Here is a 21,686-nt window from a genome sequence, read left to right on the forward strand (position 1 = left end):
ACTGGATATTCGGTGCTGTAACGGTTTATGTAATTATTAAGTTAGTACGACATTTTTAAAGACCTATTTTTTCGACAAACATCGTTAATTGGTCATTTGGTGGTTCTTCAGCATCAATGTTAAGCATATCCGTTCATTGATTGAACTTAATTTGCTGCATTTTGTACAAATTAAACTCCAATTATGTACCTGTACTGCTTTAGTCAACATATTGAAAACAATACAACGTAATCAATTTTAAAAAATTTCTTTTTTATTATTGTTTGTAATGGGCGCTAATACGTAACTGCATTATTACCACTTTCCTTTTGTCAGTTGGTGTCATTAGCCATAAATCTTCACCTAGAAGCCTAATGATCCATTTTTTAAATCACAGTTACAAATTTTTGGCAGTGTTTACACAATCATTAACACCCAAATAATAGTATTAGGTACATTCTTTTTTTGCACTGAGCATTCAAAATCGATGAGGCGAAGATGACGACCACATCCACTACGTCCACGATTTTAGTACTTACAATTTTTTTGACTTTAGCAGCCTCCGATGACTTAGTCAGTTATCGTGCACCAAAATGTAAGAATTTTTTTTCAAGTTTCCCGACTTATAATATTTTTTAGTTTGGCCAGCAACTGTTGTACGTTTCTCTAACGATGTCTGCAACTCTTTGGAAGGGTACATGGGTACTTGCTACAACAGATGGGAGTGTCGCAACATGGGTGGACTGGGATCTGGTAGTTGTGCTAATGGAATAGGCCAGTGTTGCATTTGTAAGTATATTTCAGATAATGGTAACTCTTTCATGTTTGTAAGTAGTTCAAGGTACTTGTGGGGGTAACTCCAGTTATAACAACACCTATTTTATCAACCCCGGCTTCCCAAGTCCAGTCACGAATTCATCTTCGTGTACTTTTACCATTAAGAAGTGCAATCCAGGCATTTGTCAGGTATTGGAAACTCTTTTATTGACAGTCTCTACAGTATTTTGATTAGGTCCGCATCGACTTCTTGAACCTGAACCTCGCACAACCCGACGGTAACGGCAACTGCGTGACGGACTCTCTTATTGTTTCCGGTGGTGCTTCCAATGTCCCCATTATATGTGGAGAAAACAGTGGCCAACACATTTACGTTAATTTTAATGGAGATAGCGATATCTTATTAATGATCTCAACTGGCGCCTTAGCCGGTTTCGGACGATCTTGGAACATTAAAATAACACAACTGGCGTGTGACTGTCCCAGTCTTGGTACTACCTTCTTTAAAAAAATTGTTATATGGTACCATTTTTTTTTGCAGCACCAACTGGTTGTTTAATGTACTACACTGCCTTGTCTGGTAATGTAGAAAGTTTCAACTACGGTACCACTTTGAGTGGTGGTTTAGTGACCAATCCTGAGAACATGACAAGACCTGGTACTAGACAATTAGCCAATGAGAACTATGGGGTTTGTGTGCAAATGCAACCTGGTTATTGCGCTATAGAGTGGAGCCAAGGGCCTGATCCGACTTCTTTTACTGTCAGCAATGATACTGCAACTACTGCTGTTATACCGGGTCTACCAGGAAACCCTGTGACTGGTACCATGTGCGATACCGATTTTGTAGTCATTCCCAATCCGACTTTTGCCAACGGTTCAATGAGCAATACTGATCGATTCTGTGGGAATCAGTTTCCGACTGTTACAAGTAAGTTAAAGAAGAAAATTAACCAGTTTGACCACAGCATTTTAGGCTATTCAAAACCATTCGTTATGACGGTGGTCACAAATGGGAATGATGTCAACGATATTGCGAATCGAGGATTTTCTTTGAATTATAGGCAAATACCGTGCGGTGGTGCCGCTACTGGAATAATGATGTTTCGCTAAGACTTAATAAAAACAATAAAGTAAAATGTTTTTTTATTTATAACAAGACGTAATTAACAATAAGTACAAACAGCGTCGTAAACAATTAAATAAACTGTGCCCCTTGATGGCTGTCAACTGCATTTTTCATTGAATAATACCAATCTTTAATCTTTGAATGGACTAAAGCATCCTTGAACGCATCGCATCCTTCAACACTGGTTAAAACTCCGTACATCGCCAAATCGGCCAAGTTGGGTTGGTCGCCACCCATGAATTTTGAGCCTTTTGCCTTCACAGCTTTCATCCAAATGTTGCAATCATCATATAAAGTCTCTCTGACATCATCTTTTAAATTATATTTTTTCTTCAGTCTTTTTCCAATGAGATACATGGCGGATGCTCCCACGAAGATAATAAGATTGCGTTCCCAAGAGGGAAAATTCTTCTCCCATTCTCCCGCTTCTGAAAACCAATTAAAGGAACGCAAAGCTTCTTCGCGAGTTCTGTACACGTTAGGGGAGATGACGTGGACAAAAACTTCGTCAACCCATTTCCGCCATTGCCGTTCATCACTGCAAAAAAAAACGGTTAGTCTTTTGATTTTATAGTTGAGAATTATACTTTATTTCTTTAGAAACGGTTGGTTTTCCCAGAACCAAGAAATACTTGTTCATAATCTCGCTTTTCTTTGTCCCATCTTCGTCAACAAAGGTAATGTGAGGGTAATACTTTACAATCTCTCTCAATTCTTTTCTATCTTTAAGAAATGTGGAGAGAGCTGAAATTATCATAGAGCTATCATTCATGGGTTGGTAACCCTTTGGTAGCTCTGCTACTAAAATCGGCACTTTTCTATATGGCGACCACTTAATGGACTGTCTCAAGACAGGATCAACTTCCACAATATCATAAGAAATCCCATAATAATCCAAAAAAGAACGAACTTTACAACAAAAAGGACAAGTTTGGTACTGAAATAGCGTCAGCTTCAAACCACTACGATCTCCTTCATAGCGTACCTAAAAATTTATGGTAAAAACGTATTAAAAAGACTCCAAGTTAACCTGTCTAGTGGGGGTGATTTTTGGCAGACTGTCAACAGTAGGAATCGAAGTCTGTTCATTAATTATATGTTGACGGGGTTGATTTAACTTATGGATGGAGTAACCAGTCCCTACAAGTGCCCCCACGGTGATGCCGGCTAGTCCTAGTTTAAAAGCTCCTTTGAAAGTGTTCTGCGTTGAAAAGTTTCGAAATGTTGGAGCTCCGCTCCACGCTCCAAGTGGTTTCTTAGGAATCAACTTTAAAAAAATGCGACCTTGGTGGGCAAAATTATGGGAAATCAAAGACATTTCGAAAACTTGGGCATTAACCTCACTTTAACCAAATGTCAAAGTGACAAAAGTTCGATTTTAAATTCCACTCGACTTATGAACAAGTGTCATTTAAATAAGAAAAAAAAAGTTTTGTAGTAATAACCAAATTATAACATCATAAAAAGTACCTAAATAAAATAAAGACATTTAAGAGCATACAAAGTCTTATTTTAATAAACAAAAAATGCTAAAATTAAAAAATGTAAAAAACAAGTTGGGTGGAAAACGAACTTAAAATTAGCGACCCCTGGTGGTAACTAGTTTAGTTAGTTCGTGACAAAAAGCATGGGGGCTTCTAACCTAAAAACCTTAAATCTTCAAAAATAACACCAAAATGATGTGGCGTTTCGGTTCAAAGTGTGTTTTTCACGAGAGGCGTCTTCTCGACTTAAAATTTCTGCTGTGCGCGCCAAAATGCAGCGCATCACAGAAGGCCGGTATGTTTACCTTTGTAGTAAAACTTATTTCCGGTAGATGTCGCAAATGGCGGTAAATTTAAATTTTAGCTTTAGGGGATGCTTACCTTCCTCACGTCGTAGAAAAAGAGGAATTTGATTGCTACCAATATTTCACCGCCGAGGTCAAGTCAACGAAACCCTTTAGCTTGATTTTGCCGCCCCCAAACATAACCGGAACCCTCCACCTGGGTCATGCTCTAACTGCCACCATCCAAGACGTGATCGTACGCTGGTAGGTTTGATAAATTGTGAACTTTAGTCTATCTACAATGCGTAGGCTTTGATTGATGGAGGTTTTTCTTTTTTAATGGAAATTAATTAAATGTTTGTACAGGAAACGGATGGAGGGTGTCGAATGTGTCTGGGTTCCAGGGATCGATCATGCAGGGATAGCTACCCAAGTGGTCGTGGAGAAGAAGTTGTGGAAAGAAAAGCGGCAAAGTAGACACGATATAGGACGCGAAGCTTTTCAGGAGCGAGTTTGGGAGTGGAAGGAGGAGAAAGCTGGCGTGATAGGTTTGTGTTGGGATAATTAGAGAATTCCGTAATTTCATTAGATGAGACCAGTGCTTACTGTAATGTCGGTCTTATTTATTAATGGAATAAAGGTCAAAGTGGGGGAGGTAGATAATCGGAAATGAAGGAAGAAAATCGGGGATGAATGAAAGGATTTACATTTCCTCGCACAATTTAGGTAATAGAATTATACGGATAAGGTTCGAGAGTTTTTCTAGATGAAATGTTGAATTTACACACTTCTGGCAATAAAATGAATTACGAATTGTAGCTACTTCCTTTTTCAGGACCGAGCAAATTCGAACTGTACTCTTAAGGATTAAAGAAGTTTGTATTCATTTTGCAGATAATCAACTTCGACGGCTAGGAGCTTCCTTAGATTGGTCCCGAAAAGTCTTCACGATGGACCCGGTGCAATCCGTGGAAGTTACCAAAGCCTTCATAAAACTATTCGATTCTGGCCTCATCTATCGAGCAGACCACATTGTCAATTGGTCTTGTAGCCTCCAATCCGCAATTTCAGACATTGAGGTGGACCACATTGAAATCGAAGGCCCCACTCGCATTGCTGTGCCAAACTACGAAAAGCTTGTGGAGTTTGGAACTCTGACATCTTTCGCTTATAAAATCCATAATTCTGGTAATTAAAATTAAAGTTGGACACTTTGAATGACTGGTATAGAATGAAAAGGGACTAGATTTTATGTAAATTTGACCAGTCAACCAAAGTTGCTTTAATTTACATATACTTGAAAAGAACGTTTAGATTTCGATGAATTTATGGTAATAATAGGATTTTTTTCTTTTGAGATGAGGAGCTGGTAGTGTCAACAACCCGCCCCGAGACAATGTTAGGCGACGTAGCAGTGGCAGTGAACCCCCGAGATGACCGATATACCCGCTACATCGGCCGTTATTTATGGCACCCTTTTAGAAACGAGACGATTCCGATTATTGGCGACGACTTTGTTGATCCGGATTTTGGAAGTGGTGTGTGTGTTTTTTATTCTTTGCGGCAAGGACGATACGAATTCATCATTTCTAGTGGGCACTAACTCCGAAAGCGCAGAAGTGTGTCTTGAGGGCGCTCGTTGATAAATCGTGTTGCGGTCTAGGGTTTGTAACGGAATAAATAACTGTATTAATGCGAAAGGGCCATTACTCGGATTTGTGTTCTGGACAGGGACGGATTGCGAGATTTAAAGGCCGGTCTTAATACGATTCTGACGGAAAATTGGATTTGGACGGTTGTGTTTAGTTGGGAGATTTTTAATTGGATTTATTAAAGTGGGGGCGGACAATGGACAATTTGTGCGCAAATTTTGGGGAAAGTTGTTTACGGGATCTTCAAAGGGTTGAATCTAATTAGAGTTAGTGTCACGAATATGTTATAGTGGAGGATTTTTTTTGTTGCACTTAAACACGCTGAAATTTGGACAGGAAAGACGCTTTCATAAACTCATTAACACTAATGTTAATAGACAGATCTATTCAGATAATACATAGAATTAAGATTTAGAAGCAATTGTCGTAATTCTTACAAGTAATTAAATTATTTTTATGAATTATTAAATATCTTGGTACTACATCTTTTCATTTAAATTTTTATATAATTTTCATTTTTTTGGCAACAAAAGAAACGTAACAGGATAAGTTTTCCACCGATTTCTCAATTTTGATTTTTGAAAAACGTCGTTTTTTGAGTTTATATCACATCAGATATGGTTAGCACTAGATTAGAACTGATCACGTCAATTTGAAGCGCTTCATTTCCTCTATACAGAAGAAACCACTGGCAAGGAATAAAAAACCTAACTCAAAATAATCCAAATTTGAACAATTTGGCACTGTAAAACCCAGATTGCTCTGGCACGATGATTGTTAAACTGAGGGGAACTCCGATAAAGGCATTTTTTGCCACTTGTTTATTAGCGTTTTTATTCTCATCTTTTTGATGACCTGGACTAACAGTGAACTTGAACTAGAGTTTGCAGTAGCGCGCACCAGTTTCTGCAGAAAATTTTAATCATTTTTTTCTCGAAAACGGTGACGTTTCGGAATGCGAAATTTGGTTATTATGTCAAACTGCGTTGTCTGATATTGGGGTTAAAATCTATGCACTTTATTTGTGTTCATCCTATATGTACAAAAAAAATTATAGCTTCATAATTAATAACAATTTTAGGCAGGAGCACTAGTGTTGGCGGACCTTGTACAAGTATGAATGCTGCAATATTACTCCTCCAAATACTCCTTATTTATTTTGAATACCGCATTTTATTTCAAGATCATAATTTGTGAAAATTGTACAGCTCTACGGCAGATTTGAGAGGATTTATTTATTGAATTGAATCACGAACGAGTCTTTGGGTGTTCAAGTACTCGTATATGTTCAATAAAATGCATAAACCTCCACAATTTTCGCAAATTATGACCTTGAAATGTGGTATTCAATATAAATGAGGTATATCTGTTTGGACAAAATATTTTTTCCTTATTCGTCCCAGATAATTATATTGTGGACAAAATGTGCTGTTATCGTAAAAAATATTGCTTCTCATTTCCTCTAAAAATGTCTTGCTCTGCTCATGGTCCTATGATAATACCTATTTCGCACCGTTAATTAGTGATAAGCTGATTCTATTGGGGTTCGATTGCGGTATTCAAACAGTGCGATTTGTCGGGGCCCCGCATAAGTTCCCATGTTTTGTCAAAACTCTGCTGATAACAGCACTCTTTTGATTGAGCCCCCACCTTCCCACTCATTACACTTCGCTACCAAATAGGCGGTGCAAAATGCATGGGGGTAAATTGGCGATAAGAAAGTTTTGAGGGTGTTACGGGGATACTTTTATGGGTTTTGAGTCCCATTGGTTATCTGGGTTTCGTTTTAGGTCGTTTTGGATATTTATTTCAATATGAAAAACCCAAATGACAAATTTATAACTATTAAATAAATAAAGAAAAATGGCGGCATTATCGCTTTGAACTTAATGATTTTAATGTATGTTGAGGATAAGTGCACAAAACACTTTTGACGCCAAAACGTTTCTTATTAGATGCAAATTTAATAATAATTAAAAAAATATAAAGTCATACCTTTCATTATTAGTTAATAATACAAAAACTGGTAAAATCATTATGACGTGGTAAGTTCAGACCAATCAACTCTTTCAAACGACTGAGAAGGGTATTTAGATTCTCCTGTCTGTCTCTTGTGTAATTCAAAGTTTTTTTGGCATAAATATTGATTAAAATTTTATTCTTTACGTAGTATTAAAAAACCAGTAACTAAGTCCATTGTTATAATCGACAGTAAAATATTAATATGAATCCATAGCAAATGTTTTGAATCTTTGTATTAATTTTATTAAAGCCCAGCTTTTGCTAACAAATTTTCTTACCAAATTAGTGCAATTGGAGAGACAAGAAGTTTTCTAAAGTTTTTAAAAATTTTGTAGACAAATCTGGGCAAAATGTCATCTCCAGCTTAGTGCCCAATTAGCGTCTGTACGTTTAACCATTCTAATATCTCCTGAAAATTTATATGAGCAATTTCTCCCTAATAGCCCCATTTGTCTCGTTGTAAAATTCTAATTTCCATATCTCCATTCGGACCATCAGACGACACATCACGCAATAAAACTAATTAAAATTTTATTTCCATCGCGAGTAAAAATTTCTCTTCTGTCCTCGACGTAATTATCCATCAAAAGCTTGTCTACGTAGAATTTTAGTTCCGATGATCCCGCGCATTTCTGTTTAGAATTTCAAATAGCTACGAGCTTTTATTACAGTAGCTGGAAAATAGCACATCAGTATTCTATGGAAACAATGGAATAAGTTAAGTTGGGGCTTTTATTAACTTTGCTAAATGTATGAAGTTGATAAACTCTATCTAGAACAGGAAGGAGTCTTTTCGCATTTTCTAACACGAGAGTCGATTATCGACGTTGCGTGATTAGGTCTCGGCGTAAATCGAAGTCGATCAAGCGGTAATTGCACACGTGCGTGAGGTACGCGCTGATGACAAATTGGGTTATTGGAAGGATGAATGCAGACGTTGGTGAAATGAGAGGTTTGCAGAATGTTGGAGGGTGGTTTTAAAATTAAGTCGGTGTTTTGCAAACTACAAAGTTCACTCTAGAAAATCTTATAAAGGTGAGGATTTCTTTCAAGTCTGAAGTTGTTGAAGTGTTGGGAAACTGGACGAAAACTTTGTGCACATCTAATAATACGAGTAGAATAAATCCATTTTAAAGGAGTCTTATAAAATAAGAACGAGAGATTTTAGCTCTTAAATGCTTGATTCACAACTTGTAAAAATCTGACCCGGCGCCGGCGCTCGCACCATGAAATTGGAAATTGTTATTGATTTCGGTGTATTATAATCTATTCATCTTTTCCGTCAGGTGCTGTGAAGGTAACTCCTGCTCACGACCCTTCCGATTTTGCCGTCTCCAAACGGCACTCTCTGCCAATCCTGCACGTGATCGATGAACGGGGTAATTTCACCCCCGACTACGGAGACTTCTCTGGAATGCCAAGATTCACAGGTCGAGCGGCTATCCTCTCACGCCTCGAAGCATCCGGTTTGATGAGAGGTACCCAAAACCACAAGATGGTCATTCCGGTGTGCAGTCGTTCCAAAGACATCGTCGAGCACCTGGTCAGACCCCAGTGGTTTATCAAGTGCTCCGAAATGGCCAAAGACGCCGTTAACGACGTCAAAGAAGGTCAATTACAACTCGAACCGAAGCATTTCGAGAGAACTTGGTTCGATTATTTGGAGAACAGCAGGTAATGTGTTCGGAAAAAGAGAAGAGCCATTAATAATTATAGATGAATGTGAACAAAGCATGGGTGATAATGGTGAAATAATCGCTTCCAGCTGTCTAACTTGCAGAATAAGTCAGACATTGTTAGAGTTCGGTTATTGGTCCAACAGTTGTATTTTCGGCGAGAACAATAGTCATGCGAATAAATTCTTCGGCACAATGAACAAGAAGTAACGACTTGTTTTGTTCTGGTTCCCATTATGTAGAGAACGAGATGAGTTTTAGTTCTGCTTTGAATGGAAGTAATTGCTGAGAAAAATTGCCGAATACATTCTACTCCACCAGTTTTGCTTCGTTGTATTTTCAGATCATCAATCTGTTGAAATATTCCCCGTTGACTGGGGCAATTTTTTAGAAAAAGTTTCGCCTCCGGAAGCACAATCCCGACGTCCACGTTTCGCCGGTGATTGACCCGTGCCTAGGGAGCAAAATACTCATAGCTTTTATTGTATTTTTGCCTCAAACTAAACGGGCAATATACCTAGTCCGACAGAAGACTTGGCCGTATTTATAATAAAATAAAAATCAATAAATTTTATTTAGTAAAAATGGAAATTCGCCTAGCGCATCCACCATTTTAGCCGGGAATTAAATTAGAGCGTATGGTAAATTTTAATTTCAAGTTTATCAGAATTTGCGTTTTCGTGGTCTTAATCCAGATTGACTCCCTCGTCACTTTCAGAGACTGGTGCATTTCCCGTCAACTGTGGTGGGGTCACCGCATCCCCATGTACTCCTGCCGCCCTCGAAACGCCACCTCCGCCATTTGGATCGCTGCAGAATCCCCAACCCAAGCTCTCCACAAAGCCTCATCTCATCTTTCCACTACCGACATTGAAATCAAACAAGACAACGATGTTCTCGACACGTGGTTTTCATCAGCCCTTCTCCCTTTCACCGCTTGGTCGCAACAGGTTTGAATAAATTCCATCCGTGTTTGTTTAAGCTGACGTAAATTCAGCAGGACCCAACCGGGGACAAGCATTATCCTTTGGATATCATGGTGACAGGACACGACATCGTTTTCTTCTGGGTTGCAAGAATGGTAATGTTAGGGAAGCAGCTTACAGGATGTTTACCATTCGAAAAGGTACTTCTTCATGGGATTATCTGTGACTCTCACGGACGGAAAATGTCGAAGAGTTTAGGAAATGTCGTGACGCCTGAGGATGTCATCGATGGAGCTAGCCTGGAGGTGGGGTGTAATTGAGTTTCGGGGGGATTGTAGAGGGATAATGGGAGCTAAAGGAGGGTAGATTGATGTATTTAGTGAAGGATGTTCGTGCAAAAGAATAAAGATATAGAGGGCAAGTGGTAATGGGTCGAAATTTATCAATAGATAAATCAAATTGTTCTTTACGATAAAAATAGTTTTTTTCTTAGAATCTGGCAGCCACATCGGCATCTAGTCATGCCGCAGGCGTCCTCACCTCCGAAGAACTAACCAAAGCCATCGCAGGCCAAAAGAAAATGTTTCCCGAGGGAATCCCCCAATGTGGAGCTGACGGTCTCAGATTCACCCTTTGTTCTCACAACATCAAAAGTGAGTTGCTCGTCCTCGCCTTGCTAATTATTGCCAGATCAGCGAAGTGGCAAATATCGGTTTACCGAGAACTCTATTCCGCGACAATTAATTTTATAGAAATTGACGAGTCAGTTCCCATTACGTTTCTAATTGATTTGTTGATGAATTCATATCTGTGTTATCAGCAATATAATTTTTTGAGCTTCGGTGAAGAAACTCATTAAAAATCAAACTTACGGTTTAATTAAAACTTAAATTGCTTTCTTTACAGACTGCAAGGAGCAGTTGCGTCGTTTCTTTGTTAAAAATTAATTATTTTGCAGAAATAGTTTATTATTATTAGTGATGGATAATGAAATTCGCAGTTTAGTAACACATAAAGTAGTTACATGAAAAACATTGCGTTTTTAAAATCTCTTCGTTAATTTTGCACGGAATTATTTTATCTCTTCACAGTGAAAAGTCTACAGCGGCTACGTATCTGAAATTACATCCCGCAGCTAAAGAAGCGATTTTCGTCGACAAATAGCGCGCTCTTGGGACCACATTTACACTCTCTGTGACGCTCTATAATCCCTAGAAAGAGGAATACACCCGAAGCTTAGAAAAGATATTAAACATCCTCTACAAACACTGGAAAACCTCACGTGCAAATTCCACTTTCCATTCCAAGCATTAAAAAGATTAATTCCAACTCCAAACCCCGTCGCTTCCAACATTTGATTAACCCGAAAAATTAGTACTTGTAATGAACTTCATTTTCTTTCCAATTTTTCAGGTCATTTCATCAATTTCGACATTCAGGAATGCCACACCAACAGATTATTCTGCAATAAAATTTGGCAAGCTACAAAGTACATCAACGGCGTAATGGAACGAACATCTCTGGAATGGCTTCAACCCATCAGTGAAGAAAAATTACCGCTCATGGATCGATGGGTATTGAGTCGGTTAACATACATGGTCGAATCTTGTAGGAAAAGTTTGGAAAACCACGACTTTTATATTGCCACAACCGCTATTAAGGACTTTGTCTATTTTCAGTTCTGTGATGTGTATCTGGTGAGTATTTGCATCCAAATAAAAATAGCATAAATATTATTTCATTAAGTATATTGCGGGGAAAATTCGCTCTGCAACTCTTATCTGCAGGAAATGAAAAGCGTGATATTGCATCGACGCGATCCCACGGGAGCGATCGCGTTCGTCTAATTGGATTGGAAGCTTCTTATTCATTTGTGTATTCCAGTTGGAATGGTAATCTTTCGGGAATTCTTCGGGGGGAAAGGTAGAGGTAATTAATACTCTGGAACCAGTTCAAGGGGAATTTTAATAGTGTTTTGTACAACGCGTCTTTGAAGGTGTCACAAAGAAATTGATATGAAAAAATTAGTTTTTTAATTTTCAGCAGATTGCGAAAACAGTCTCTACAACGCTTCCGAACTTTATTTAATAATCTTTCTCCTGCAGATTCACCCCCCATAAAGCGTTTAAAATTTTTACAAGGAGTATCCGTTTACCAATTACTCTCGTTATTAAGTGGCGCAGTGGCCGCCAACACCCTCTGTAACTAATCCATTTTACCTTTAATGGAGGTTTCGTGTTTTCGCGGCGATTTTTTCACCATTGATGGTATCCTTTACAGGAAACAACGAAGAGAGCTTTCAAACTGAGGGAGCCGGAAAATGCGGCGGCACATTGCTGGACGTTGACGACGTGTTTGGAGACGGCATTAAGGGCGGCGGCACCTTTCATGCCACGCTTAATGCAACATTTACATGAGAGGCTGAAAATGTATCCGGGCGCGGCGAAGAGGCGTGAATATCCTCAGGTAATAACCGAGGAAATTAATTGATGCTTATTTGTTGAAAAACATTCTCAGGCTTTGCGATGGCGTGATGCGTCTCTGGAAGACGAAGTTTCCAGAGTGTTGGAGGTGGTCGTAGGAATTCGCCGCTTGAAAAAATTTTTTGGAGTGGCAGCCAAGCACAACCCTGAAGGTGAATTTAGACTAGAAGTTTTTATTTTATTAATCTCATAAATTTGCAGTGATTTTAGTGGAGACAACTCCTTTTTACGACCTTCACAAAACGACAATTGAGGATCTTTCCGCTCTGCACAAGCTCACTGTAACGCCCCAGATCGACGAATTATCCCTCAAAGACACTGTCAGCGATCGCGTCTCTAACACCCTCATCTACCTGGTTGTTCCCTCCGACTTAAGTAAATCTCTGGAATTAGATTTGCCCAAATTGGAAGCGAAAAAGGCCAAATTAATAAAGGAGATGGAAAAGCTGAATAGGATGATATCGGGGGTTAATTACAAGGCCAAAGCGACGGAGGAGGCGCAACGGACTCACGCGAGAAAGGTCGGGTAGGGGTTGGTCCAGAGTTGATTATTGTTTTTTTAATTTACAGATTGCCAGTCTTGAGGAAAAGTTGGCGAGGATAAATTACATCCAAAGTGTTGCCAGGCAGTAATTGGTGCAGTTGTAACTTAATTTTCCACCTAATAAATTACTTTAATTTGTGAAATTGTTTCTTTGGGGTTGTTGCGGGTTGGAATGGGAGAATTAAGGGAAATTATGACGCTTAAGCGCGGCGGATGTTTAGCGCTCTGTTTCGGGATTTAATCTTCTGATGATTATTATTTATAAAAGTAGCCCAGCGCATCCACCATTTTTTTAAACCACTTTGTTCCATTTTCCAGAAATCCAATGAGATAAATATCATTTTGTCTTTCATGATTTCCGGCCCTGAGACTGACTGACACTCGAGATGTATCTTGTAAACGATAACAAACTAATCCCGCTCTCGAGAAATTTGGGTCAGATATTTGTTTAGGCAAATCCCGAAACGTAATCCTTTTCCACGTGTCTCGTTCCTGTCTTCCAGATCAAATCTGCGCCACTTTTAGTATCGCTTTCAGTGATAAAACGTCCGTAATAAAATTTAAACCTTTCAATTTCCACAGCGAATCGATTTGAAGTTTAGCGCTCTCCGGTGGATTAAACTCTGGAATAGTAGGAGGAGATGATGGTTTGTCTACTTTTCTCGGAAGACTCGTTTGAAAAATCACTCTGGATTGTGGAAAGTGTTCAACTGTGTCTTATTTAAAGCAGATGTTTGTCTCATGGATTCACGACGTGTCGATGTTTTAAGTAGGACGTTATCAATCTTGTTCTTTGAGCGCACTACATTTACCGAGATAAATAGAGTAATTTTACTAAGGAATGAGTTTTTTTGGACTCGATGCCAAAAGTGTTTACGTTGAAATTAACATATTTCTTAGATAAATTCAAAGATAATGCTGGTTTTTTCACACTTCAGAAAAAGTACCAAGGTTAATAAGTACCTGATTATTTCATAAGTTGTTTTGCCTTGGAAAATGGATAGGAACAATGAAAGTTTCCAAAAATTATAACCACTTCACTTGATAAATTTCAAGCGCTTTTGCAACAGATTTTTTGATTTCTTTAATCTTCATCAAGTTCCGATAAGATGCGAATATAAATTAACTAAGTTATCAAAGAAAGTTTACTTTTCCATTAGTGTGGTTCTAAGTACTTAAAATGGGTGCTGAGAAGATAATCTTAGCCGTTTTTTTCGCTACTTACGTTGCGGTAATTTTGGGTGAGTACCATAAGAAATTATTATAATGACTACAACTTCTATTTGATAGCTGCTGATCCTCTTTGTGATGGTCTACCAGACGACGAAGTTTTTCCGTTTCCCCACGAGACGAACTGCTCTCTCTATTACGAGTGCTTGAATGGCGACAAGACTCTTCTCGCTTGTAATGATGGGCTCTACTATAACAATAAGACTCAAGCTTGCGACTTTCCTGCAGCTTCTGGATGTACAAGTACGTACAATTTCTGTTGTATCCAAAATCTAACAAAATTTTAGATGTCGATAACGCCTGTGTTGGTAAAGACTTGGACTATTTACCTCATCCTGAAGATTGTTCGCAGTACATTGAATGTTACCAAGGTGACTCGTACCTTATGAATTGTCCGACGGGGTACTACTTCGATTCAAAATCAAAAATGTGCGTTTTGCCGGAGAAATCAGACTGCGGTAAGAATTTTTCTGTGAGTGTGAAGAATGTTTAATATGAGCAATTGAATTTTTAGGTACATCGACTTCTAATACTCCTCCATGGACCACGCCACATCCTCTTTGTTGGGGCGTTAAACCTAACCAAACAGTACTCAGACCTTATGATGGAGATTGCAGTAAATACTGGCAATGTACTGGGTCTAATTTAGAATTAAAAACCTGCCCGGGAGGTCTTCTTTTCGATGAAGACCGCCAGATGTGCGACTTTCCCGACCTTGTGCCTTGCGATGGTGAGTATGAATTTTAAAGTTATAACAACTAATTTTGTGTTTTTCAGATACTACCAGAACTCCTGATCCAAACACTGGTGAGTGAGTACTCTTTTTTCGTACTGAAGATTCTAACTTTTGATTTTCAGTAACTCCACCAATTCCTTCCACTACACCTACGCCTGATCACGACCCTCGCTGCGTCGATGGAAGTACTTCCTACTGGCCTCATCCAGAATATTGTCATTGGTATATCGAATGTTACGGCAGTAATAGCTACGAGATGGAGTGTCCTCCTGGACTAGACTTTAGTAGCGACGTGCAAAAATGTGTGGACCCTCGCGATTCAGATTGTGATAAACGTTCAACACCAACTGACAAGCCTACCATTACCACACCTGACAATTGGACTCCAGATCCAGATTGCCCCTATCCAGACAGCGAAGGAAAATTGTTGCCCTATCCCGGAGACTGTACCAAGTATTATGAGTGTGCTGAAGGAAGGAAAGTCGAAATGCCTTGCCCTGCTGGGTTGTGGTTCAATCAAGACACAAATGAGTGCGATTACCCTTATCAATCTAACTGTCCCTGGGCACCATTCTCACTTTTGAGTCGTCTTTCTAATTATTTTAAGTGGTTTTAGATAGAAAATGAATTTATTGTCGATGAACAAGAAAAAGTTTTTTAAATAAAAAATCCAACTTTTTTTGTATTAAGTTTATTCCAAAAATATGCAAAACAGTATGAGACTATTTTCGTAAGACGGCCCAAGCGTTTCACTATAAATGAATAATATTTATATCTGCGCACTTAAAAAAAAAAACCCATGCAAAATTCACAATGAGTTCATATTTCTGACCTTAGGAAATCCAACTTTACATATGGGTCAAAGGCCAGGAAACAAAGTAGTTTTAAATAAACTGTCTCTCAGCTTGTACAGATACTTTTATTAATGTATGTACTACGATTTGCCACACTAACCAAAAATGTTGAAGTTTTTAGTTTTAATTTTATCTCTAAACACAGTTTTTGCTGGGGTAAGTGATCCTAACAGTATGAAACTAATAATAAGTATAGTTTCATTTTGTTCGATCGACCACGGAATCCGCTACTGAAGATGTCTGGAAAAAAATAGAGTCCCTTCAAGCTCAAATTCAAGTAATCCAACAACGTTTAGAACACTGTTCTCTAAATCCAACGACTACAAACAAAGAAAACCCAAAGAATTGTAAAGAGGTCCAAGATTATGGTCATCAATCGTCGGGAATTTATTTTATTCAACCCTCGTTTGCTTTCAAACCATTTCCAGTTCTCTGCAACATGGAAACTGATTGCGGGGGCTGGACTTACCTCCTCAATAGGTTTGATGGTTCCCAAGAGTTTTATTTGGATTGGAAGAGTTACAAAGAAGGATTTGGAAACTTGTCTGGGGAGTTTTGGTTAGGTTTAGAAAAGATCCACTTTTTGACAGGTATCTAAACTAGACATAAAAATTAAAAAAGTAGATTAAAAGTTTGAACACAGGTTACGAGTATAACGAGTTGTTGATTGAGTTGGTTTTCTTTGATAACACAAGAGTTTCGGCTCAATATAACACTTTTACCATTGGCAATGAAAATGAAGGTTATATTTTAAGAGTAGTGGAAGGATATAGTGGAGATGCTGGTGATTGGCTGACTCGACACGTTGGAATGAAATTTACCACTAAAGACAGAGATCAAGATGTGTGGTCAGACGGAAATTGCGCCGATTGGTCGTACGGTGGTTGGTGGTACGACAAATGCAAGGGGGGGCATCTCACTGGGAAATATTTGAAGAATAATGCTAAGGCAAAAGGAGATTACAAAGAAATTTATTGGGGAAACAGAAACGATGTTAAGCAAGCCAGGATGATGGTCAGGCCAAAACGATACTGTAGTATAGTACCAAAGAAATAATTTGTTTGTACGTATTTGTTTTTAATGTTTGTTATAGTAAACAATAAACATTTTTTCTCATAATATCTGGATTATTTTGAGTGGAATCTGAAATTTAATTTTTAATTTAATTTAATTAATATTTTTTTTATTTTGTCCGATTTTACAGCTCAAGCGTAAGTAAATAAAATTTCTACTAGCCAGATAACATAAAAAGTAAAGATTTTTGTAATTGTATTATTATCTTTATTGTAGTGATCTCAATTAGAGAAAATCAATGCTTTGTAACCATTTTGAATTAAGATAGCGTTGATTGATTGATTGACCAAATGAATAGGAAAAAAGCAATAAAAAACGAGATAACAGGTCTGCAAGATTTGAGGTATGACGGCGATGAAAAAATTGAGAGCTAGTATTTTGTTCACAAGGACTTTCTTCCTCAGATAAACAAAATGGAAATGATAATATAACAACAATAAAAACATTGTCTAACCGGATGTTACAATTACAGTACAGTCATGCTATTTACAATGCTAACGTATAGCAGCTTTCAAAATCTTGTAGAAATAATCTGCTTGGGATACTAAACTACAAACGGCCACACAAAAAAGTCAGATACAGGGTGTTTTTGAAATGCATTTACAAATAGAGTGTGGTGGTAATTCCTTGTCACAAATTGAGCCTATTAAGAAAAAATAGTTTTAATAAAAGTCTTTTTGTTTTCGAGATAAAATTACACAAAAATTTCAAAAAATCTTCTTGTGCATCACTGATTTAAAAATGAACAAAAAAAATGGGTTGCTGTTTTCTAAGGCATTCCAAGCGTGTTTTTTGCCAGTGCGGTGTAGAAACTACCTGAATTGGCGTTAATTTTACCTTGGCAGTTTTTGATTTAAAAAATTGGTTTTTCATACTCCTTCTGGAATAGCGCAGGACTGTTTTGTACATGCAAAAAAGTTAATAAAAATATAAGTTTACACTTCCGTGATTTGATTTTTTCCATGGTAATAGCTTCAAAAGAGAACAAAATTGATGTAAATTTGTAAATAATTAAAAAAGTACCTAGAACTATTCATTTTTTCACATATTGTTTATTTTATCAACAGAACTAGGTAAACCATGAATAAATTTTGTATTATTAAGTAAACTACCAGAAAATATGAGCTGCCAGGGACGAGATATTTTGAACGGTCTACATGTGTCGGTCGCACTATCATTCACAATGTTCTAACTAACTGCTAGAGTATCTAAAACGGTCCATGTATTGTTTGTTTCTAATTTTTAACGATTTCCAACCACTTCTACATTATACACCCTTGCACATAAAATGTTTGAATTTTTATAATAACGCTTGAAAGTACATACCTATGCTATAGAGAAGAGAAAAATGGCAAAACCAAATGTAAAAGGCAAAAATATATTAGTTTTTGTAGCATTGAAAATCTTCTTAAATGTTTTTTGACTACAATAATGATTACATAATATTCAATATCTTTGCATTTTTTTGGCCGTTGCCACCAAATTTACCTCCTAACGTAAAATAACTCATTTATTATTTGATTGCATTTTATTTTGATTAATAATAATAATTAATAATGTCATTAAGAGTAAAAATGAAGCTTTGTGTGCTGAGCCTGTTCGTGTGTCTGCCAAACGTAGTGTATTTTTTCACGCAATCAATGCATGTAGCATTATCCAATACATTAACTTTTTTTTACTTGGAAAGGATTATCCTCTTGAACTGATACAGCTCAATTCAAGGATTAACAAATCTAGTGATTTGTTCTAGATCAATCTTTGCCCTTGCTAATCAGCTATTTTAAATATTTTTTGATGTTTGTGTATGTTGTTGGAGTTTTATCAGTCTCATAATCATAATCAATCAATTAAAATAAGGAATGTGATAACATTTTTGTCGGAATTCAATTCAATTTGACTAATAAATTGATTTCTAAAAAAATTGAACTACATTGGTGATACATTAACACAACATTATTCTCATTATTGTTAAATTTCAGTTTTTTTATTAATTTTCCGATTTTTATATGACTTAATAATTCAAAAAGTTATATCAGGCCAAGTAAAAAAAATTTAATAGATACTTGAAATACTTAATCAGTGTAATCAGTATCTGTCAAAGTGAATCTGAAATATTTTCTAAATTATTATCGCTAGCACCTGACTGGAATGATTGAAATGTATGATGTAAATGAATGAAATTTATCTGTGAAGATTTCAAAATAAAAGCCGTGTTGTATTTTATAGTAGTTTAGTTTGTATCTGACACTAATTCAAAACATGGAGCATTTCAAATATTTTGTGGTTGTTTTTGTGGCTTTCATGGTGTTGCAAACAGTAAGAGCGGATGGTAAGATTTAAATATTTTATTATAACTGTTAAATTAATTAATTGTTTGTTTTAGATCCATTATGCGAAGGGTACCCACCAGAAGAAGAAGTATTGATGCCTGATCCTACGGCATGCAACCATTATTATAAATGTTATAATGGAACATTTTCTATAGAAATATGTCCACATGGATGGTTCTTTAGTCCTCATAATAAAGCTTGTGTGGAACCGGAATACGCAGAGTGTATGGGTGGAAGCGGATCACCACCTACAACGACAACTGAAATGCCTACGACCACAACAACTGAAACAACTACAGTTACAACAACGGAAATACCAACTACCACAACAGAAACAACCACGATTTTATCCACAACCACAACTGAAATACCTACGACTACAACAACCGAAACAACTACAATTACACCAACCGATGCACCTACGACTACGGAAACTACGGAAACAACTACAATTACCGAAACACCTACAACTCCTGGTAAATTATCCGCTGTAATGCTTTTTTTATGCACTAATTAGGAACATTTTTCAAGATAATATTGATCCAAGGTGCCTGGACGAAGAGACGACATATTGGCCACATCCTAGTCGTTGCGACTGGTACATAGAGTGTTATCAATATCAATCCTACGAAATGTCTTGTCCTCCTAATATGTACTTCTCAGATAAATACAAGAGATGTGGTCATCCTAGCGAATCAGAATGTTGTGCAAATAATATCTCGTCATGTCCAATTAATTAATTTAATGTGAAATATCAATAGGCTGTTGAATTTATGATTTAACGGTTTAAATGTTGAATATAAATTTAATGTGTAACATAGTTAGTATGGAAATAAAGTTCAGTTGGTAGAACATTAACAAAATAGGGATTTGTCATAGAAGCAGATAAAATTTATTTGTGATTATGCACCATCAGATCTATTAAATCTGTATCTATAGATCATTGTCATTAATAAATTCCACTGAGAAAATCTTGAAATGAAGAAAGTTAAAAGTTTTTGATTGATGAGATGATTTATAGGTACAATAGTTTACACTAAGGTGCGTAAAACAGGTTCAAAGTATATTATTTTTTTAGTAAGTTTAACATAGTTGAATGATCAAATCTTGAAAAGGGTGAAATATTTAATTTTTAACAACTTTAATAAATACCTATCACAAGAACAATGACCATGCATGTTTAAATCGTATAAAATGTTGTAGAGGACTTATAACTTGATACACCTACATTTGATGTGGACATTTTGCCTCTTTGTGGTATTAAGCTAACAATAAGTACCTAAATGAAATGAAATTTTGGCAACGAATTTGTCATTTTATTCGTGTTTGTGTGTGTAGTGCAATTGACATTTGTAAAATACAATACATGTTATCAGAAAAAATATCTAAAACACTTGAAAACTGAGCGCCAAGCTCTGTTTACAACTATTGCTAAAAGCCCCGCTTCACGAGCAGTTCCGAAGGAGCCAAGGGGATATCTAACAAACTGTAAAGCTATGGTTTCCTAAGAAAACGGTGGCGTAATGTAGCGGCCGTAAGATAGCGGCAATGACGTCATAATAGCGGCAAGAAAAAGCGTCCGATCGTAGCGGTGGGTTTTGGTGTAAAGTTAGAAAACGTACAGGATAAAGACATTAGTGTGTTGATCGACCATGAACGAACTTGACGTTGCTTTACTGGTGTATTTAGAAAAAAAGTTATCTTCAGAAGAAGAACCCGAAAAGTCAAATGAGGCCGACCTATTCAAAATGCGCCCAAAAGAAGGTGCTTATTAAATTTTAGTTCGTCGTCACCTGCCGTGCAACGAAATTAAATTTAGAGAATATTTTTGGGTCACCTTAAATTAATTACATTTTAATATATAAAAGAAGACATTGTGGCAAAACCCTCTAGTTTTATAGCACCCTTATTTGACACTCGAATATACTTGTTGCAATAAAGTAGTAAAAGTGAAAGTGCTTGTTATTATAATTTCAACTTATTTCTTTAATAGTAATAAAATTATTTCGTTATCTAAATAAATATTTTTTTCTCTAAAAGAATCTTTATGGAAACAAATATAATTTATAATTGGGGAGTTTTGCACTTATTTAATTATTCAAGCTTCATTTCCAAGGTACTACAGTTTGTACATCAAGTTGATATTTTAATTTTTAAGAATTAGTTATTGTTAAATGAATTTAATTAATTACTAAAGACGTCAAACTGATGAGAAAACACGCATTGCATCCTAAATGCGGCAGACATTCCACCACCGTAACGTCAAAAAACGTTGCAAGAACAGTTGCCACCGTACAGGCCACCGCTACAAATATTGTACGGCCGCTTTTTTACGTGACGGTGGTTGCTACCGTCCTCGAGGAAACCACGCCAATGCGTTTATACAGAATGAATTTTTGGCCGTCATATTACGGCCGCTACATTACGGCACCGTTCTCTTAGGAAACCGTAGCTTAACGGTAAATTCTGCTTCAAAATTCTGCGTAAAGGAAAAATTATATGAAAC

At 37.0% G+C, this 21,686-nt stretch overlaps 6 protein-coding genes across 7 annotated transcripts; 5 read left to right on the plus strand and 1 right to left on the minus strand.

Moving 5' to 3' along the window:
• The first annotated feature begins 477 nt into the window (after positions 1 to 477).
• On the plus strand, positions 478 to 1,869 carry LOC148178546 (uncharacterized). The gene is made up of 6 exons (XM_088029428.1): positions 478 to 574; positions 619 to 768; positions 815 to 945; positions 992 to 1,247; positions 1,298 to 1,687; positions 1,733 to 1,869. Exons 1-6 carry the CDS (start codon positions 478 to 480, stop codon positions 1,867 to 1,869), a joined length of 1,161 nt encoding a protein of 386 aa, XP_087885554.1.
• A 16-nt stretch (positions 1,870 to 1,885) lies between these two features.
• On the minus strand, positions 1,886 to 3,299 carry Su(P) (prostaglandin E synthase Su(P)). The gene is made up of 3 exons (XM_088029775.1): positions 2,916 to 3,299; positions 2,473 to 2,870; positions 1,886 to 2,423 (listed from the first exon to the last, which is right to left on the minus strand). Exons 1-3 carry the CDS (start codon positions 3,201 to 3,203, stop codon positions 1,955 to 1,957), a joined length of 1,155 nt encoding a protein of 384 aa, XP_087885901.1. The 5' UTR covers positions 3,204 to 3,299; the 3' UTR covers positions 1,886 to 1,954.
• Positions 3,300 to 3,415: 116 nt separating this feature from the next.
• Positions 3,416 to 13,086, plus strand: LOC148178548 (valine--tRNA ligase-like). 2 transcript variants are annotated; one of them, XM_088029773.1, is made up of 14 exons: positions 3,416 to 3,664; positions 3,734 to 3,917; positions 4,020 to 4,201; positions 4,548 to 4,841; positions 5,012 to 5,191; positions 8,614 to 9,001; positions 9,722 to 9,953; positions 10,001 to 10,234; positions 10,423 to 10,582; positions 11,343 to 11,626; positions 12,210 to 12,395; positions 12,447 to 12,564; positions 12,614 to 12,933; positions 12,983 to 13,086. In XM_088029773.1, the coding sequence occupies exons 1-14, from the start codon at positions 3,562 to 3,564 to the stop codon at positions 13,043 to 13,045; spliced, it is 2,928 nt and encodes a 975-aa protein (XP_087885899.1). In that variant the 5' UTR covers positions 3,416 to 3,561; the 3' UTR covers positions 13,046 to 13,086. The 2 variants fall into 2 exon arrangements, with proteins under 2 accessions (XP_087885899.1, XP_087885900.1); XM_088029774.1 differs by having other exon boundaries at positions 10,004 to 10,234.
• Positions 13,087 to 14,085: 999 nt separating this feature from the next.
• On the plus strand, positions 14,086 to 15,600 carry LOC148178549 (peritrophin-44-like). Its single transcript, XM_088031392.1, has 6 exons — positions 14,086 to 14,197; positions 14,247 to 14,429; positions 14,474 to 14,644; positions 14,701 to 14,916; positions 14,964 to 14,993; positions 15,045 to 15,600. Exons 1-6 carry the CDS (start codon positions 14,137 to 14,139, stop codon positions 15,536 to 15,538), a joined length of 1,155 nt encoding a protein of 384 aa, XP_087887518.1. The 5' UTR covers positions 14,086 to 14,136; the 3' UTR covers positions 15,539 to 15,600.
• A 176-nt stretch (positions 15,601 to 15,776) lies between these two features.
• LOC148178550 (fibrinogen C domain-containing protein 1-like) lies at positions 15,777 to 16,832 on the plus strand. The gene is made up of 3 exons (XM_088029429.1): positions 15,777 to 15,800; positions 15,973 to 16,366; positions 16,420 to 16,832. Exons 1-3 carry the CDS (start codon positions 15,777 to 15,779, stop codon positions 16,830 to 16,832), a joined length of 831 nt encoding a protein of 276 aa, XP_087885555.1.
• A 2,229-nt stretch (positions 16,833 to 19,061) lies between these two features.
• On the plus strand, positions 19,062 to 19,937 carry LOC148178551 (uncharacterized). Its single transcript, XM_088031395.1, has 3 exons — positions 19,062 to 19,179; positions 19,234 to 19,656; positions 19,712 to 19,937. Exons 1-3 carry the CDS (start codon positions 19,110 to 19,112, stop codon positions 19,918 to 19,920), a joined length of 702 nt encoding a protein of 233 aa, XP_087887521.1. The 5' UTR covers positions 19,062 to 19,109; the 3' UTR covers positions 19,921 to 19,937.
• Positions 19,938 to 21,686: the final 1,749 nt, after the last annotated feature.

This window comes from Gnatocerus cornutus, chromosome 2 (genome assembly GCF_029298725.1).
Source record: "Gnatocerus cornutus isolate USDA-ARS CGAHR chromosome 2, icGnaCorn1.1, whole genome shotgun sequence".
In the NCBI taxonomy this organism is placed as follows: Eukaryota; Metazoa; Arthropoda; class Insecta; order Coleoptera; family Tenebrionidae; genus Gnatocerus; species Gnatocerus cornutus.

Bases quoted from the DNA above. Each gene is read 5' to 3' on its own strand.
- LOC148178546 (XM_088029428.1), top strand. From the start codon at position 478: ATGACGACCACATCCACTACGTCCACGATTTTAGTACTTACAATTTTT. The intron at 575-618 runs GTAAGAATTTTT...AATATTTTTTAG, and splicing joins CAGTTATCGTGCACCAAAAT to TTTGGCCAGCAACTGTTGTA. The intron at 769-814 runs GTAAGTATATTT...GTTTGTAAGTAG, and splicing joins AATAGGCCAGTGTTGCATTT to TTCAAGGTACTTGTGGGGGT.
- LOC148178548 (XM_088029773.1), top strand. From the start codon at position 3,562: ATGATGTGGCGTTTCGGTTCAAAGTGTGTTTTTCACGAGAGGCGTCTT. The intron at 5,192-8,613 runs GTGTGTGTGTTT...CTTTTCCGTCAG, and splicing joins TGATCCGGATTTTGGAAGTG to GTGCTGTGAAGGTAACTCCT. The intron at 11,627-12,209 runs GTGAGTATTTGC...TATCCTTTACAG, and splicing joins AGTTCTGTGATGTGTATCTG to GAAACAACGAAGAGAGCTTT.
- LOC148178549 (XM_088031392.1), top strand. From the start codon at position 14,137: ATGGGTGCTGAGAAGATAATCTTAGCCGTTTTTTTCGCTACTTACGTT. The intron at 14,917-14,963 runs GTGAGTATGAAT...TGTGTTTTTCAG, and splicing joins CGACCTTGTGCCTTGCGATG to ATACTACCAGAACTCCTGAT. The intron at 14,994-15,044 runs GTGAGTGAGTAC...TTTGATTTTCAG, and splicing joins AACTCCTGATCCAAACACTG to TAACTCCACCAATTCCTTCC.
- LOC148178550 (XM_088029429.1), top strand. From the start codon at position 15,777: ATGGGTCAAAGGCCAGGAAACAAA. The intron at 15,801-15,972 runs GTAGTTTTAAAT...TAATAAGTATAG, and splicing joins GTCAAAGGCCAGGAAACAAA to TTTCATTTTGTTCGATCGAC. The intron at 16,367-16,419 runs GTATCTAAACTA...GTTTGAACACAG, and splicing joins AAAGATCCACTTTTTGACAG to GTTACGAGTATAACGAGTTG.
- LOC148178551 (XM_088031395.1), top strand. From the start codon at position 19,110: ATGGAGCATTTCAAATATTTTGTGGTTGTTTTTGTGGCTTTCATGGTG. The intron at 19,180-19,233 runs GTAAGATTTAAA...TGTTTGTTTTAG, and splicing joins GCAAACAGTAAGAGCGGATG to ATCCATTATGCGAAGGGTAC. The intron at 19,657-19,711 runs GTAAATTATCCG...ACATTTTTCAAG, and splicing joins CGAAACACCTACAACTCCTG to ATAATATTGATCCAAGGTGC.